We start from the raw sequence: 16861 nt of genomic DNA, 5'->3' as shown, positions 1-16861 counted from the left end.
ACTTCCAGGTCCTTCTGTCCCTGCACACTCTTTACAACTGTGCCATTAAGTGTATATTGCCTCTCCCTGTTCCTGTTCCTTCTGCCAAAATGCATCACCTCACACTTCTCTGTGTCAAATTCCATCTGCCACTTGTCTGCCCATTCTGCTAGCCTTTCTATGTCCTGTTGCAGTCGATTGGTATCATCCTCACTGTTCGCCACACCCCTGTTCTTATGTTTCTATCCTAGGACAGCAGACTTGGGCCTAGAAATTGGGTTGTGGGCTCGCCAGGGCTGTAGCGCCAGAAATTTTGCGCCAGCGTTAATGCGGCAGCGCCCGACGAAAATTCAGTTGCGCCGGCCCCAGACGGCGGCGGGCGCTAAAGGAGGGTTTTAGCGCCTGAAAACGGGCGTTGAATTGGGTTTCCCGGCGCTAATCCCCGGCTGCGGCACCCGATGCAGTGCGGCAGGCTGGGGAACTGCAGGCCTCCTCCTTCTGTTAAGGAGGAGCTGCCTGCAGCCGACAACTGTCCGGCGGATTCCCCCGACATCTGAGCCCGGCACCTCGGGGAAGTGCCGGGCTCGCAGCACACACTCATCAGGGCCGCGGGGGGGGGGGTGATGCAGGAGTCCGGGAAGGGAGGTGCGGGCAGGCGACCGCCGGGAACGCGGCCGGCCGCCGCTCCACCTTTATGCGCCGGCGCAAAGGCGTGTAAGAACACTTTTCACATTCGTTAGTTGCGCCTGCCACGGGCGCAACTGAATTTGGGCTTGGGGCCGGGTTACCACGGCAACCGGGACGCTGCGCACACCGATGACGTCATCGGTGCCGGCGCAGCGCTACCGGCTAACGCCGATGGTAAGGCCCAAGTCAATTTGCAAAACGGCTATAAGTCCGGCGCAAGGCCCTCTAGCGCCACTAATTGGGCGCTAAGCCCACTCAATTTCTAGGCCATGATGTCACAACAAGATATTCAGAATGCCTGGCTAACCATAACTTAATCACAATTTCATTCTTTTGGTGGCACTGCATGAAAGAAGGCATCCAAGTTGACTAACAGGCAGAATACCCTGATTGCCCATAACTGCCAAGATGTCAGCCCAATCACAGCTGCAGGCCCTGATGTTCCTACCTGGCAAGGACTGTAGGGAACTGTCTTTACATGGTCCAGATTAGCAGAGAGCTAGATGCAGAGCTGTGCCATCTACTGCGAGGACACAGTTAGCAGCATAGAGCTGGCACATACAGGTACAGTAACATTCAGCTGTGGCCTAAAGTTTAGCTCCACCTCTTTCTAGGCACCCTGCAATCCTGAATTATGGGGATGGTGCCATAGAGTGGTATAGAGGACCACCTTCTGGCACCCACTTCAGTATCAAACATTGGACTGAGTGCTGGGCTGATCCATTACATATCTGCTGAATCGTGCCTGTACCTTTGATTTCCTTTTGCTTAATTTTTGTCTGTTTCTTCTCAAGACCCCTTCAACCTTCAGGAAAATGCTGATAATGGATTGAGGTGCCTTGTGAGGCATTTCAAAGGCTTTATGATTTTGTTTCCCTTACTCTGGCACTCCCCTTTTAACAGTCTCATCTTTAAATTTCAGTTACACATAATTTTCTGCTGCTACCACTCATCTAAATCTGCACCTAAAGCTATGGAAATGAGTTAATTTCAGAAAATGGGTGTAACCAGCCCACACCCACTTGCGACCATCTAATACTTGCCAATAGCCATTTAGGCGTAAAATGCACCCATATTGGAAATTATAGGCTTCTGACACCAGCTGGAACAAGCTGGAAATCACAATTTTGCATAAATGTGCAGGTTGTAAAAAACAGCAGGATGTGTCCTATATGCAGGGTTTTACACTACATGTAAACTGGACAGAAAATTAATTTATCCTACTTTACTGACTAAGTTCAAATTAGTTAACAAAGAAGCCAAGATTATAACTAATGTAAATAAAGTCAATGTTGAATGATAAGGCACCTCATCACTGTGATTAACAGATCACTCTTCAATAGTTTAGAATTAGAATTACAAATGCAACGGGAGGTAAATTAATTCTGAGATATCCTGGACTAAGTTTCCACTTCAGGGCAGAAAAGATTCTCAGGCAATTTTGTTTTCCTAAACATATACTGAGATCAAAATTCATATTTAAATAGCTTTAAAAGTCATGTAAGTGCCATAAGTAAATTATGTAGAAACATCCCTTACATATCTCAACCTCAAGTCCTGAATGTTAGGTCCAAGGAAAAGCTGGATTAATGCGATTCAGCATTTATCAATATAGGGTATTTAACAAACTATATAACAGAATGTTGCTTAAATTCCTTGCTAAAGATCCTTAAAGCTTCTAAATTCTAACTATTTAAATCCACTGGGATTGTAATTAATTTAATCTACGGCAATTCCATTAGACTCACCTTGGTGCGAACCATTTGCTGTGGAATATTGTTCATGGCATTTGTCAGCCATCCTTCGAGGCTTTTTGCAAAATTGCGAATGGCTTGGGTCAAGGCACCTAACAATGGCAAAGGTAAATAAAAATACATTAATATAAATCAACAAGAAGTTCATCAAACATTTGCAATATTTCATTTAAACTAAAGTCTATCATTCAATGCCCTCTTTTAGGAATTTAGACACTGAAGAATTTTACAATTCAATGAGGAAGCATCAATAAGTGTTGGGAACTGGGTGGCGCAATGGGTTAGATACTGGCCTTTCACCTCAACTACCTAGATTCAAATGCAGCCCAGATGGAATGAAATCTTCTCCATTTGTTGGCTATAAAGGTTCCATGTAAAGTGAGTTTGGGCAGCCTCAATCCAGTTCCTAGAAGGGATGGATCTACAGCACAAAGCTGCCCCTCATATGGAATTAATTGGCAATGTTACTCAGACAAACCTAAGAATGGTCACTGTGAAAAAAAAATCACACTGTTGCAATAAAGGGTGCTCTTTTCTTGCTAAGGTGCATTGTTGGGACAGAGTTGCATGGACTTTGCTTTGCTGTGCTATATGTGACCTTAGAATGCTTAATGCTCTCATGGGGTGCCTGAAATGGAAAGTGTTCTGTTCCCCAGCACTGCCATCCCTTACCACGATGAGCACAAAAACTTGTGCTTGCTTGTTTTTGTGTAACAGCATAATTATATACACCTAATGACTAGAATTTCTCTAGAACCTTCTTAAACACAACACTAACTTGGATGACACCTCCCTTCATATTACACCAGGTCTGTACATTGAGCTACTGCAACGCATCAACTGCTTCTCCATTGGATTAGCTCATCTTGGTACCTGAGTGTGGAAATGTTGCAAGGGTAAGAGTCCAATCACAGTATTCCAAAGAGTTTTCAAGATTCATGAAAATGGGCTCATTGTTAACAGCGGTTTGTTCTAACAATGACCTTTACACAATTATTTTCTAATCAATTGCAAATGATTGATGAGAGTGTTTTTTTTTTATCATCAGTGTCCTTCAATAGAAAGCAAAGGGAATAGAAGCATTAACTTTCATGTGTATAATTGCTGCTTATTGTTCAGCAATATAAGTTGGCATTTACAAACTAATCTGATAACTGAATTACCTTATTCATGTTCAGACAGGCTGACGATAGCCATGTTAACGTTGCCAATATTTTTCTACCTCCTGTGTATGAAACAACTCCTACAGAGTAATTTCATCAACAAGTAGCAAAAAAAAAGCCAACAAACCACAATCTTGTTCTGACTGCGCTGTTCTCAAGCAGTTTCAACTGGACCTACCTTATCTATGGCTTTCTTCGGCACTATTCTAAGAAGAGGGGAAAAAAACACTGCGCAAACAAGGGGACACTTGACACTTCTTATGACAGAAAGACTTTCCAAAGCACTTTTAAAATCAGAGAATAAAATGGGCACTGAGTGGGAAGGAAAAGAATAGGTAGAACAGAATTCAGGGGCCAGACTAAAAGAGCAGTTGAAGAGAAAAGTTAGGTTTTTGAAAGCAGGGATGCAGGAGGTATGGAGGAGTAATTTTGGGAGAAAGGGTAAGGGCATGGTGGCTGAAAGAGCAGCTGCCAATGCAGAGGAAATGAGGAGTTGAGCAGTGTCAGAGGAGAGCAGTGACATAGCACTCAAGGAGGTCACTGAGGTAGAATGGGATGGCACCATGGAGGTACTTGAAGGGGAGGATAAGGATCTTGAAATTAGTTCATAGATGTAGAAGAGGCCTAGTGAGCACCAGGGGATGGAAGTGTGAGCTTTAGAGCTAATAAGGACATGTACAGTGACATTCTGAATGAGTTGCAGTTTGTGGAAGCAGAGGCACGGAGATGATGGGAGCCAACAGGATGCCTTCAGTTTTGCCTACATTAAAATGGAGGAAATTTTGATTCTTTCAATACTTAATGTTGGACACTCAGTTGGAGAGTCAAGCAACAACCTAGGAACTGAAAGAGACAGCGGAAAGCTAGGGTTGTATGTCATCAGCATACAATAATGACTGCCGGATGATGTCACCACAAAAAGGGTGGGGGGGTACAATGATGGAGCCCTGGAGTACACCAGCAGTGACAGTGTGGTGATGGGATGAGAAAGCATTGGCGAATATGTGATATACTCAATGGGATAGGAATCACTGGATCCAGGAGAGAGCAGTACCACCGAGATAGCCTGCCGAGCACAAACATTGGAGGAGGGCAGAATGATCAACAGTTTCAAAGACAGCTAATAAACATCTAATATAAAATAGATGGACTGAATCTGCGAAGAGTAGCCAGGGGAAAATAGAGAAGCAGACTGGTGACAGCATGGATCCTCCAATCTACAAAATTCTGCACTTAAAAGATTTCAGAACAAATAAAATATGTATTTTGTTTATTGTGAATTTAAATTTGCATGTTCAGAATGACAAATAGAAATCAGATCGTTCAGCAATTCAGCTGCTAACTGTCGGTATAAACAAGATATAAGACAGGCAAAATAGAAGCAAAGAATTGCAGTTCCATCATTTAATTTGATATGATTAATAGGAGTTTGACAGGGTCCATATCACTGCTCTAAATACAGGATTAATGTATTGGTCAAAACTGATTTGATCTCAAGTTACTTATCAGATTTTGAGTGACTGATACTTAGAACATATCTCTGTAAATATATAAGCTTGGTTATGTGTACTAAGACAAATGGTTGAATAGGAAACTCCAAGAAAACAGCCTAAAAAACATATAACAAACTATCATTTGCCATTCTGAATGCCAATATATAAAGTTTACTAATATTAAATATAAACAACATATTCTTCCATTCTCATAAGCAATTTCTTGCCCCGTGGTGGAAGCAGTCAGTTTGTGAGCAATTAACCTGTGATTTTGTTAATAATGCACAACCAAACAAGGCTAAAAAAACAATCTCCCATACAATGTGGTTTCACAAAATCATTCCTGAGTCTTATACTGACAATTTTAGCACAGAACAAATAAACTTATTGAAAACATATTCATTTTTTCCTACCAGACAACAGGGACAATTTTACAAAATCACACTGCTAAGGTGGAGCTTTGCCTGCCAGGAGTGCATATTGCAAATTTAGGCACACCCCCACAGCGATTTTCTGCCCATTCATTTTAATGAACAGGAAATCATGGGACCTTATATGTGAATTCCAATATGGGCTGCAGCCTCAAATGTGGTACTGTAAAAATATCCGTCACACAACTTTTGGGTTTTTGCAGGAGACATTCTCTCAGGTTCAGCATCACTAGTCATTCCCTTAAGCAGATCTCACATCCCCTATAATCAAGAGTGCACCTTTCACGACTCAATATTTAGTTAATTGATAGGCCAGGGATCATAACAAATAACCTTTGCTCTCTATACCAGCTACTAAAATATCCACATGCATTCTCTTTTCTTTAAGGAAGGCAGATTGAAAAGGACACTATTGAGACAAGACACAATTTCAAACTGGTTTATTTTACATAAAATATACAAATGAACAGAATACATTTTTCACAGTGAGAACAATCAAATTTCCACTGCTCCTCGGTTATGGAAAAAATAGGCACAACTTACTGACTCTGTAAGCATTGGCTCATTTCTCAAACTAAGCTATTCTAAGCTACCATGTCCATATCTTTTTAAAATGCAGTAATTTCCTGCTGGATCACAGTTAACTTACTGTCTAGGAGTGGAAAGATACAGAGACAGAAAGAGAGAGACAGAGAGAGGGAGGGAGAGAGAAAGAGGCCGCGATTTTCCCTACCTCGGCGGGTCCGTGGCGGGCGACGTCGGTAACGGTCCCAACCCCGCTGTTGTCTCCATCCCAGCCTCCGACATGACTGTCCCGATTGGGCTTGTTAAGCCCGCCCAGCACGTTGCCCGGACAATTGAAGGAAGTGGGTCTGATGACGTCATTTGATGATGCGTCATCAGCCGGTTTCCTTAAGGGGACCATGTGCAAATTTACTTTGACATTTGTGCTGTCAGTGTTCTACAGCATTGAGGTGCTGCAAACACTGCAGAGAGGTGCAGGGCTGCACCCAGGCTCTCCCATTCACTGCTGCGACACTGGCTGCACTGTGCCCACACCTCCCCCGACCATAGCTGGCAATCTGTGTAATCAGTGAAAATTAGGTAAAGTTGGGCTTTTCTGTGATAATATCGCTGTTAAATACCCCATTAAATGTTAGGCCTTGTTGGATTAGGTGTAACTACTAAACAAATGTTATGGCCCTGAAAAACTAATTTTATTTTGTGGAGTGTCAAATTTCTCCATTATGATAAAAATTACAATTTTTAAGAAACTTAAAAAAAAAATGCGGTCAACAGTCTATTCAGTAGTCCTTAAATGGACTGCTGGAAGCTGCTCACAAAACACCCCAGAAAACGTGAATTTTTTTGGTGGGGCCAGGATGAGCAAGCATGCTCTTACTTGGCCTGCAAAAAAAGCTCTAGGTCATTGCTGTCCTCTCTGAGACCCTCCCCTGTTATTGCCTCCTTCTACCCCAGGCTCCAATTGTTGGCTGGCCCAGCGTGAGAACTGGCCAATATCCCGCCTTCTCAGGACTGCAGCAGGGCGACGCCTGGCGTGTGCAGCAAATAGCGAAGGAAGTGAACTCCTCGGTACTGTCTATCACACATGGATGCCATACTAATAGAAGATCACTGACATTGTCAGAAAAAGCAAGATAGGGCACTGGCTGGCTCTGTTTCTCATCAAGGAAAATGTGATTATTGTTCGGTGCACTTCTATAGAATCAGTTCCTTACAACCTCTATTGTCTTTCACAGGTCTTGAAAGCCTTGTCTTTACCCTTGCACATCTTATTTCAGCAACACTCAATCTCACAGTACAAGCATGCCCACTGCTAAAAGTTTCATGCCTCTCCTTGGTCAGCCTTGGCTCAGTGGTAGCACTCTTGCCTCTGAGTAAGAAGATCATAGGTTCAAGATCCACTCCTGACACTTGAGCACATAATTTACGCTGACACTTCAGTGCAATGCGAGGGAGTGCTACACTGTTGGAGGTGCCACTTTTTGGATGAGATATTAAATTCATGTCCCATCTGCCCTCTCAGGTAGATACCATGACACTATTCGAGAAGAGCAGGGGAGTTCTCTGGGTATCCTGGCCAATATTCATCCCTCAACCAACATTACCAAAACAGATTATCTGGTCATTCTTCACATTGCTCTTTGTGGGATCTTGCTCTGCGCAAATTAGTTGCCGTATTTCCCTATATTACAACAATTCAAAAATAATTAATATGTTGTGAAGCGTTTTGTCCTCAGTTCGTGAAAGGTGCTATGTAAATTCAAGTTCTTTCTTTCATCATTCGCATGGAACACTTTTCTCCAATACTAGCTCCCCTTCTGATATGGTATGTAGTATGGAGAAGCAGTGCTTCCATGGGCCCCACAAGGAAAGTTTAGAACACCACTAGCCCGGATTCCCAACCTCCTGTGAGACCCTCTTAGAATCGCCATCTCCACACATACCCTGCATGCTAGCAGGCAGCCATGAAGGCCTAATTTTTGTGAAGCTGCCAGCACTTATCACCCAGAGTAGGTGGGAAGTGAACCGGTGGCATGGTAATGAGGCCCGACGGTTAAAATCGACATGGGCTCATGCTGCCGTAGACGGATGGAAGACTAATTGACTCCCGCAGTTTCACCCAGATTTTCACAACAGGCAGACTTTGGACAGGTGGTGATGGTGGCAATCAGTCCACCCACCTGATGTCATCAGTGAGAGGCCTGAACAATTTTCATGATCATGCCTCGTTTAAATTGAATTGGCGGGCTGCCCTCCCCTCTACCTTCTGCCAGCGGTGATGGGAAGCTTGCCGAATTGGAGAGTGGGATTTCCAGAAGGCCTGGTGCCCATTTGAAGACTGAAGGCATCTCCTAAGGCGAGGTGTAATTTCATTGTCCTGAAATTGTTGCTGCTACATAGAGATTTGGGCTGAAACATGTCCGAAGTAAGAGCACCAAAGTTTAGTCACTTGGCACTGGAGGTCTTTGTCGAGCAGGTGAGAGCATGCAGTCAGGTTCTCTTCCACTCAGATGGCAGACGTGACCCCCGACAGTCTCTGCAGCAGGCCTGGAGGAAGGTGGTCCTCCTTTGTGGACTCGTAAAAGCCCGAATTGCAGCTCCCTGAGGTCCCCCCACCCGCACCAGCTATTGTTGCTCCTCTTCCTCCAACTACAGTAGAGTGTCGGCACAGTAGACCGACACCTGGGAATCCCTGGCCCAAGACCGCACAAAGTGGAGAAGCATCCGGGAAGGCTACGAAAACCTCGAGTCTCTTTGCCGGGAGCAAGCGGAAGCCAAGCGCAGGCAGCACAAGGAGCGCACGTCAACCCAAGCACCCCACCCACCCGCCCCTTCAACCACCGTCTGCCCCACCTGTGACAGAGACTGTAGGTCCCGCATTGGACTCATCATTCACGTGAGAACTAATTTTTAATGTGGAAGCAAGTCATCCTCGGTCCCGAGGGACTGCCTAAGACAGTAGAGTGGCTGATAACTCCCATGATCTGTAGTGTCCAGTACCTGTTGAGCTTCTTAAAGGTTTTGAAGCAGAATCAAGCAGAAACTTCCAAATCCTAAATGTCTGTATGAATCAAGAAAGCTTGTTTCCCAACAGATTCCAATGATCTGAGCACTTGCAGGTGAGTGCACTTTAAGATGTGCTTCCAATGACCATTTCAGGTCTGTACTGCCGAATTAGTTCAGCACTGCACGGTACTTCCATTTTTTGTGGTGAAAATATCATTGGGTTTCTGATTTGAATACTATAATGAAGGTCCTGTTTGCTTCTGGCAGGCGCCTAGCCTGCCTTTGTGAAGGCCCCGAATAAAATGGTGGCAGACAGATTGGGAGCAAGAACGGGGCAGTAAGTTCAGCATCATGATTTTTGGGGTGCTGCTACCCCATTCCCACTGGGCAGGCATAGGCCCTCAAAATCAGAGCCAACGAATCTTAATCATTAGTAAAGAACCAAATAACCATCTTACAGTAATTACCAACAATATAAAAGTCCAATTTAGAGAAGCAGCTCACAACAGAAATGAACACTATTATCAACTGCAACATTTCATTTCTGTTGAGATCAAAAAAATAAATTCATTGCATAATTTGCTTCACTATTTGCTGCATGTTTTGTTTGCTTAACCATGCTTTAAAAAACATTTTTACTTCAGTTTTCTAAATTACTTTTGCTGCCTCTTTATGTCCATGACACTCCTTACTCTAACCAATAGGCCAGACAGGTAACTAATTACCAAGCTTATGCCAATGTTGCTCTTAAGCTGACAGCTATGAAGCACACTCTGGGGAAGTGCGTCCTTTCCACTTGGCGACTCCCCTAAGCGTGTTTGCTGAAATCAGGTTCTCACTGAGGGGAATTATAGATGTGAACACGTGTCCTATTAAATTTAGTGATAACAGTTGCATATCTACTGCAGGACAGAATCATTTGAAAGAACAGAAAAATTAACACACGCTTGAGGGAAAAAAGAATGAGTTCTGTTGCTACATTATCACAATAAACGTGTATTTGTAAAGCAAAAAAACAACACATTTTTTACTAAATCATATGAACATTTTAACACAATGAGCCTGTGATATACCTATCAATTCATCCAATGAAAAGCGACGAGTTAAGAAAGTAACTATAGGTTTTTATTGGCTAAATAACAGAGCCCACCCTCGTGGGTGATCGGATCCAACAAGGAGGAATACCAGCCAGTCGACCACCTTTATACCTGGGCAGGTAGGTGGAGCCATGGGCGGAGTCAGCAGTGGTCAGCCCAGGTATAACAGCGTGACAAGAGGCGACCTCGTGTAGTGATACAACAGCGTAAACAGTGATAACCATAGTGTAACGATATAACAGTGATAACCATAGTGTAACGATAGTGAACGATAAAAGTGGTTTACCACATTCACCCCCCTTGTTTAGATTTGAGTCCGGCGGGGTGAAGTGTACTACCAGTTCGGGTATGTCAGTCTGTCCGGAGGCCTCGTAAGCCTTTCTGATCGTCGCAGCAGCGGCGGCGGTGATGCAGTATCCGACGTTAATGCTGGTGTCTGCGTGGTCGGCGAAGGCTCGTGGGGTTCCGACATGCCGTCTACCTGGGCTGGATCTGGGGGAGTGGTGGGGGGTAATGGTGGTGTCTCAGGGGTGCCCGAGGGTGCAAGGTCTCGTAAGGAGACTGTGTCCTCCCGCCCGTCTGGGTATGCCACATAGGCGTACTGGGGGTTGGCGTGCAGGAGGTCCACCCTCTCAACCAGGGGGTCCGTTTTATGGGCCCTCACGTGCTTTCACAGCAAGACGGGCCCCGGAGAGGTCAGCCAAGTTGGTAGCATGGTTCCCGTAGTCGACTTCCTGGGGAAAACAAACATTCGTTCATGGGGGGTGGCATTAATGGCAGTGCAAAGCAGTGACCGGATGGAGTGCAGCGCTGCCGGGAGGACTTCCTGCCAGCGAGAGGTTGGGAGGCCCTTAGACTTTAAGGCTAAGAGAACGGCCTTCCAGACAGTCGCGTTCTCTCTTTCCACCTGGCCGTTCCCCCGGGGGTTGTAGCTGGTGGTCCTGCTTGCAGCAACACCTCTCTCTAGTAGGAACTGGCGAAGTTCCTCGCTCATGAAGGAGGAGCCCCGGTCGCTATGTATATAGTTCGGGAACCCGAACAAGGCGAAGAGGTCGTTCAGGCATCTGATGACCGTGGTACTGGTCATGTCTGGGCAGGGGAAGGCGAAGGGGAAACGGGAGTACTCATCAATAATGTTGTGGAAGTACACATTACGGTCAGAGGACGGGAGGGGCCCCTTAAAATCGATGCTCAAGCGCTCGAAGGGGCGGGTGGCCTTGATCAGGCTTGCTCTGTCCGGCCTAAAGAAATGCGGTTTGCATTCGGCACAGGTTTGGCAGTTCCTGGCCATGGTCCTGACCTCCTCGATGGAGTAGGGCAGGTTGCGGGCCTTAATGAAGTGGTAAAGTCTGGTGACCCCGGGGTGGCAGAGGTCGTTGTGGAGGGTCTGCAGTCTATCACTTTGCACGCTGGTGCACGTACTTCGTGATAGAGCATCTGGGGGTTCGTTCAGTTTACCAGGCCGGTACAAGATATCATAATCATAGGTGGAGAGCTCGATTCTCCACCTCAAGATCTTGTCGTTCTTGATTTTGCCCCTCAGCTTGTTATTAAACATAAAGGCGACCGAACGTTGGTCGGTGAGGAGGGTAAATCGTTTGCCTGCCAGGTAATGCCTCCAGCGTCGTACAGCCTCCACGATCGCCTGGGCCTCCTTCTCGACCGAAGAGTGTCGGATCTCGGGGCCCTGGAGGGTCCTTGAGAAGAAGGCCACTGGTCTCCCCTCCTGGTTAAGGGTTGCGGCCAGGGCGAAGTCGGATGCATCGCTCTCCACTTGGAAAGGGATAGACTCATCCACCGCGTGCATTGTGGCCTTAGCAATGTCTCCCTTAATGAGGGAGAAGGCTGCGCACGCTTCTGCCGTCAGGGGGAAGGAGGTGGACTTCATGAGGGGTCTGGCTTTGTCCGCATAATTGGGCACCCATTGGGCATAGTAGGCGAAGAGCCCCAGGGTTCTCCTCAGCGCCTTTGGACAGTGGGGGAGGGGAAGCTCCATGAGGGGGCGCATTCTTTCGGGGTCGGGGCCGATGACTCCGTTCTCTACTACGCAGCCGAGGATGGCAAGGCGCGAGGTGTTAAACACACATTTCTCCTTATTGTAGGTGAGGTTCAGCTGCTGGGCCGTACGGAGGAATCTCTCCAGATTAGCATCGTGGTCCTGCCGGTCGCGGCCGCAGATGGTGACGTTATCCAGATAGGGGAACGTGGCTTGCAGCCCGTTCTGGTCAACCATCCGGTCCATCTCCCTTTGGAAGACCGAAACCCCGTTGGTGACACCGAAGGGAACCCTCAGGAGGTGGTAGAGGCGGCCATTCGCCTCGAAGGCGGTATACTGGCGGTCCTCAGGGCGGATAGGGAGTTGGTGATAGGCCGACTTAAGGTCGATGGTAGAGAATACGCGGTACTGTGCAATCTGATTGACCATATCAGATATGCGGGGAAGGGGGTATGCGTCCAGCTGGGTGTACCGGTTTATGGTTTGGCTGTAGTCGATGACTAGGCGGTTTTTATCGCCGGTCTTGACGACTACGACCTGAGCGCGCCAGGGGCTGTTGCTCCTCTTGATGATGCCCTCCTTCAGGAGGCGCTGCACTTCAGAGCTAATAAAAGCTCTGTCCCCGGCGCTGTACCGCCTGCTCTTGGTGGCGACGGGTTTACAGTCGCGGGTGAGGTTGGCGAACAGGGAGGGAGGCGGGACCCTGAGGGTGGATAGGCCGCAGGTGGTACGCGGTGGGCGGTTTAAAGGCTGCTGGTTGTCGACTGTGAGTGGGGGGAGGGGTCCACCGTATGCTAGAGTGACACTTTGAAGGTGGGATTGGAAATCCAGCCCTAGTAGGACGGCAGCGCAGAGTTGGGGCAGGACGAGAAGTTTAAAATTTTTATACTCCGTGCCCCTAACCAACAGGGTCACAACACAGTAGCCGCTGATGTCTGTAGAGTGGGACCTAGACGCCATCGAGACCCGGTTGCGCGTTGGCCGGACAGTGAGGGAGTAGTGGCTCACCGTGTCTGGATGGATGAAGCTCTCCGTGCTTCCGCTGTCGAACAGGCAGGTCGTGGCGTGGCCGTTTACTTCGATGTCCATCATGGACTTGGACAGGTGATGCGGGCGAGCTTGGTCCAGTGTGACGGAGGCTAGTGTATGGCTGAGCGAGCTGCTGTAGTCTGCGGGTGAGGCGGTGGTCGGGTCTGGAGGCGAGGTGGCGGTCGAGTGTGGTGGGTAAAATGGCGGCGCCCACGAGGTGGGGTAAGATGGCGGAGAAGATGGCTGCCCCCACAACTCACATGTGGCACTGCTGGTGTCGGTGGCCTTGATCAAAGATGGCCGCCCCCACGACTCACACGAGGGGATACTGGCATCTGTGGCCTTGATGAAAGATGGCCGCCCCCACAGCTCGCATGAGGCACTGCTGATGTCTGTGGCTTTCCCTCTGCAGGCCTTAGCGAAGTGGCCTTTCTTCTGGCAACTGGAGCAAGTTGCGTTTCTCGCAGGGCAGCGCGACCTCGGGTGTTTCGCCTGGCCGCAGAAGAAGCAGCTGGCGGCCCGATCGCGGGGGTCCGATGTCGCAGCCGGTACCGGGGGTGGCGGTCCCGATCGGGTCCAGGACGCCGACGCTGAGGTAGGTCCCAGGGGCGGCGCTGCGAGGGGTATTGCGGTCGGGGTCGGTCCCGAGTCCCAGGGTCGCCAATTACAGTACCTGGAGTACGCCTCGAGGTCCCGATGGGCCACTTCTAGGGAGCAAGCGAGGGCTGCAGCTGTGTTCAGGTCGAGGTCCTTTGCTTCAAGCAGTCTTTGCCGTGAGTAGTCGGACCGCAGGCCTTTCACGAAGGCATCGCGGATATTATCTTCAGTATTTTCTGCCGCCGTTACCGCTTTAAAGTCACAGTCCCTGCCGAGTGTTTGTAGCGCCCGTAAAAATTCATCTACAGACTCTCCTGGCTGTTGCGGGCGGGATCTTAGGAGATGTCTGGCATACATGGAATTTACCGGGCTCCGGTACTGTTGTTTCAGCAGGTTGATGGCGGCCTCGTATGTAGTAAGGTCCCGGATGAGTGCGAATACTTTAGGGCTCACTTGGGCGGTCAGAACTCTTAGCTTGGATCTCTGAGGCACGCCGGATTCTCCCAGGTAGGATTCGAAACAGCTCAGCCAGTGTTCGAAGTCGAGGGCTGAGTTTGCTGCCTGTGGGTTTAGATCCAGGTACGGTGGTTGGAGGGCTCGCAGCCAGGCCGGCTGCTGTGGCTGTTGTAGCTGGGCGTCTGACTGGTCGTTTGGCTGCTCCGTTGACTGGTCTTTTGGCTGCTCAGGTAACGACAATTTTAAAATTTAGCCAATAAAATTGATATACCTATCAATTCATCCAATGAAAAGCGACGAGTTAAGAAAGTAACTATAGGTTTTTATTGGCTAAATAACAGAGCCCACCCTCGTGGGTGATCGGATCCAACAAGGAGGAATACCAGCCAGTCGACCACCTTTATACCTGGGCAGGTAGGTGGAGCCATGGGCGGAGTCAGCAGTGGTCAGCCCAGGTATAACAGCGTGACAAGAGGCGACCTCGTGTAGTGATACAACAGCGTAAACAGTGATAACCATAGTGTAACGATATAACAGTGATAACCATAGTGTAACGATAGTGAACGATAAAAGTGGTTTACCACAGCCTGAAAAAACAATTTCTAAATTATTTTCATTTTGACACAGGGAAGGCAGGATATGGTGCACATGCTACCCCCGAGTCACATTGCCAAGACAACTTAAAAGACAGGAAAATAAAAACTTCATCTAGGTCCATTCTGTACATTACGAAACTGGTCTGAATCAAAGAATGCTTATTACACATCTGTAACACAATGTAATAACTTATTATTTGTTTCTTTTTTTTTGCATTTTATGACTACATTTTCAAATTTAGAAAAGCAAACAACTTGCAGCAGTACTTACTAGGAATAGGTCTAAGGACATCTGGAATAAGGATTTCCACCAGAGCCTGGTACATTACATGATCGCAGGTACACATCCACTTGAGGACGGAATCATTCTTGCACAGAGCAATGAGCTTTGCCTTTGGAAGTCTACCTTCTATTTCATTCTCACTGCAGGAGGATAGATATAGAATCAAATTAATGATCACTAAAACACCAGTGATAACTGATGGATTTTCATCTGTAATTGCATGATGGATTGTTATACCCCTAACGCATTCTACAAAGGCCTATCGGGCCCAATTTAACACGTGGCAACATAAACAGTAAGTGATTTGCAAACTGATTTGAAATTTGTGACAAGGTTTTCAGTTTGCATGCAGGTTCATTTTAGGGGCTGTTCATTAGTCTCAGCATTTACTAAAAATACTTACAGTAATCATGTCAACATGGAGATGTTGGAGCCACAATTGCAATGCCAGTCCTCCAATTTTTATTTAAGAAATTAACGACTAAAAATTTGATAGCGGTAAAAACCAGCCAGTGCCACCGTAGGCTGGTGTTAACGGCCGTCGAAAATGGTGGCACTGGCAGGACCGAAAAATTGGGGCTGGTGGCCAATTAACATTAGCGCAATGCTAAGCTTATAGTGCAACGCCGTCCTGGTGGTGTTCGTCCCGGCAGGAGGCTCCAATGTAGCGTGGCCATAGCATCATTGCAGCATGAAAAGTCTGTTCTGAAAGTGAGGCTGTCATTTCAGAAAGCAGTTCGGTCTCTTAAAGGGGAACTGCCTTCTGAAATGAAAAAAATAAAAATCATGTAAAAATAGGCCGTTTTTAGCCTAGCCCTTATAGCTCAACTACCTTCTTAAAAAAATTAACATTAAAAAGAATTTGCAAATTGAAGCTGAATTCCCTTCTGCACCTGTACCCAAAGCTTCATGACCTCAGACGAGTAGTCAAGGTCAGTGAATGCATCTTCAAGAGCTTTCTCCTACCAACTTTACTACTAGCCTCACACACTGCTCAATACATGACCCCCCCACCCCCCATTCACTCACCTACCAATAATCTGTACCAAACACAAGCCACACCTCCCATTCCTAGCTTCACCTCACCCCCTTGGAGGAGATGGTGCTGGCCATTCTTGGCAGGGGCATGGCTGAGCCCTTGGCCAGTGGCAGGACTGAAAAGATATAAGATGCTGGTATCCTCGTACATTATCCTCCTTCTCGCATGCACCGCTTGCTTTCCCGCCCTCCACTCACCACAACTCCACCCTTGTGACTTCCTCATTTCACACACCCAAGGAATACAGCCTGCCCAGCCTGTGGCTGACCAAGAAGAGGGAGAGGAGAGTGAAGAAGAAACACCATCACTCGATTTCACACTCCTAGCCACCAGCTCCTCAAGGCCGACCTGTAAGGCCATTTGCAGTCTTCCGAATTGAAAGTCAGCCGCCTTCCACCAGCCATGCTGCAGCCACTGGGGTAGCACTGCGTGACATCAGTTGGATAGGCAAAGGCAAACATAAGACAGTCACTAAAGAAATGCATAAGGGCGATGAATTGATTTCTTGATGTCATATTGGATGGATAGGTGTATAAAGCTGGATTGAAAGTTTGTGATGTGGTGGCTTTTATTTCAGCATTGTGGCCAAGAGGATGCTGTGATGGCCAGTAACAGAGGGAAGGTGTGGGACAAATGTTGAAAGGGGAATTGGGATTGTAGTCACTGGTACCACAGGCAGATGATTCCATCACGGACAGAAAGGGGCTGTCTGGGTTGCCTCCTTCCATCG

The 16861-nt window shown here is 47.2% G+C and overlaps 1 protein-coding gene across 1 annotated transcript in view; it reads right to left on the bottom strand.

Moving 5' to 3' along the window:
• The window catches only part of LOC147124242 (transcription factor RFX3-like), a 157978-nt gene that overhangs the window by 54831 nt on the left and 86286 nt on the right, over window positions 1-16861 (bottom strand). Inside the window, exons 9-10 of the mRNA XM_085984118.1 lie at window positions 15081-15228; window positions 2415-2512 (exon numbers count right to left, since the gene is read on the bottom strand). Of these exons, the coding sequence (XP_085840244.1) occupies window positions 2415-2512; window positions 15081-15228 (246 nt within the window). The remainder of the gene's footprint in view (window positions 1-2414; window positions 2513-15080; window positions 15229-16861) is intronic.

This window comes from Somniosus microcephalus, chromosome 1 (assembly GCF_052327205.1).
Source record: "Somniosus microcephalus isolate GS21.2 chromosome 1, FLI_Smic_1.0, whole genome shotgun sequence".
NCBI lineage: Eukaryota > Metazoa > Chordata > Chondrichthyes > Squaliformes > Somniosidae > Somniosus > Somniosus microcephalus.
Note: the sequence above shows the minus strand (reverse complement) of the source record. Positions and strands in the feature narration are given on the sequence as shown.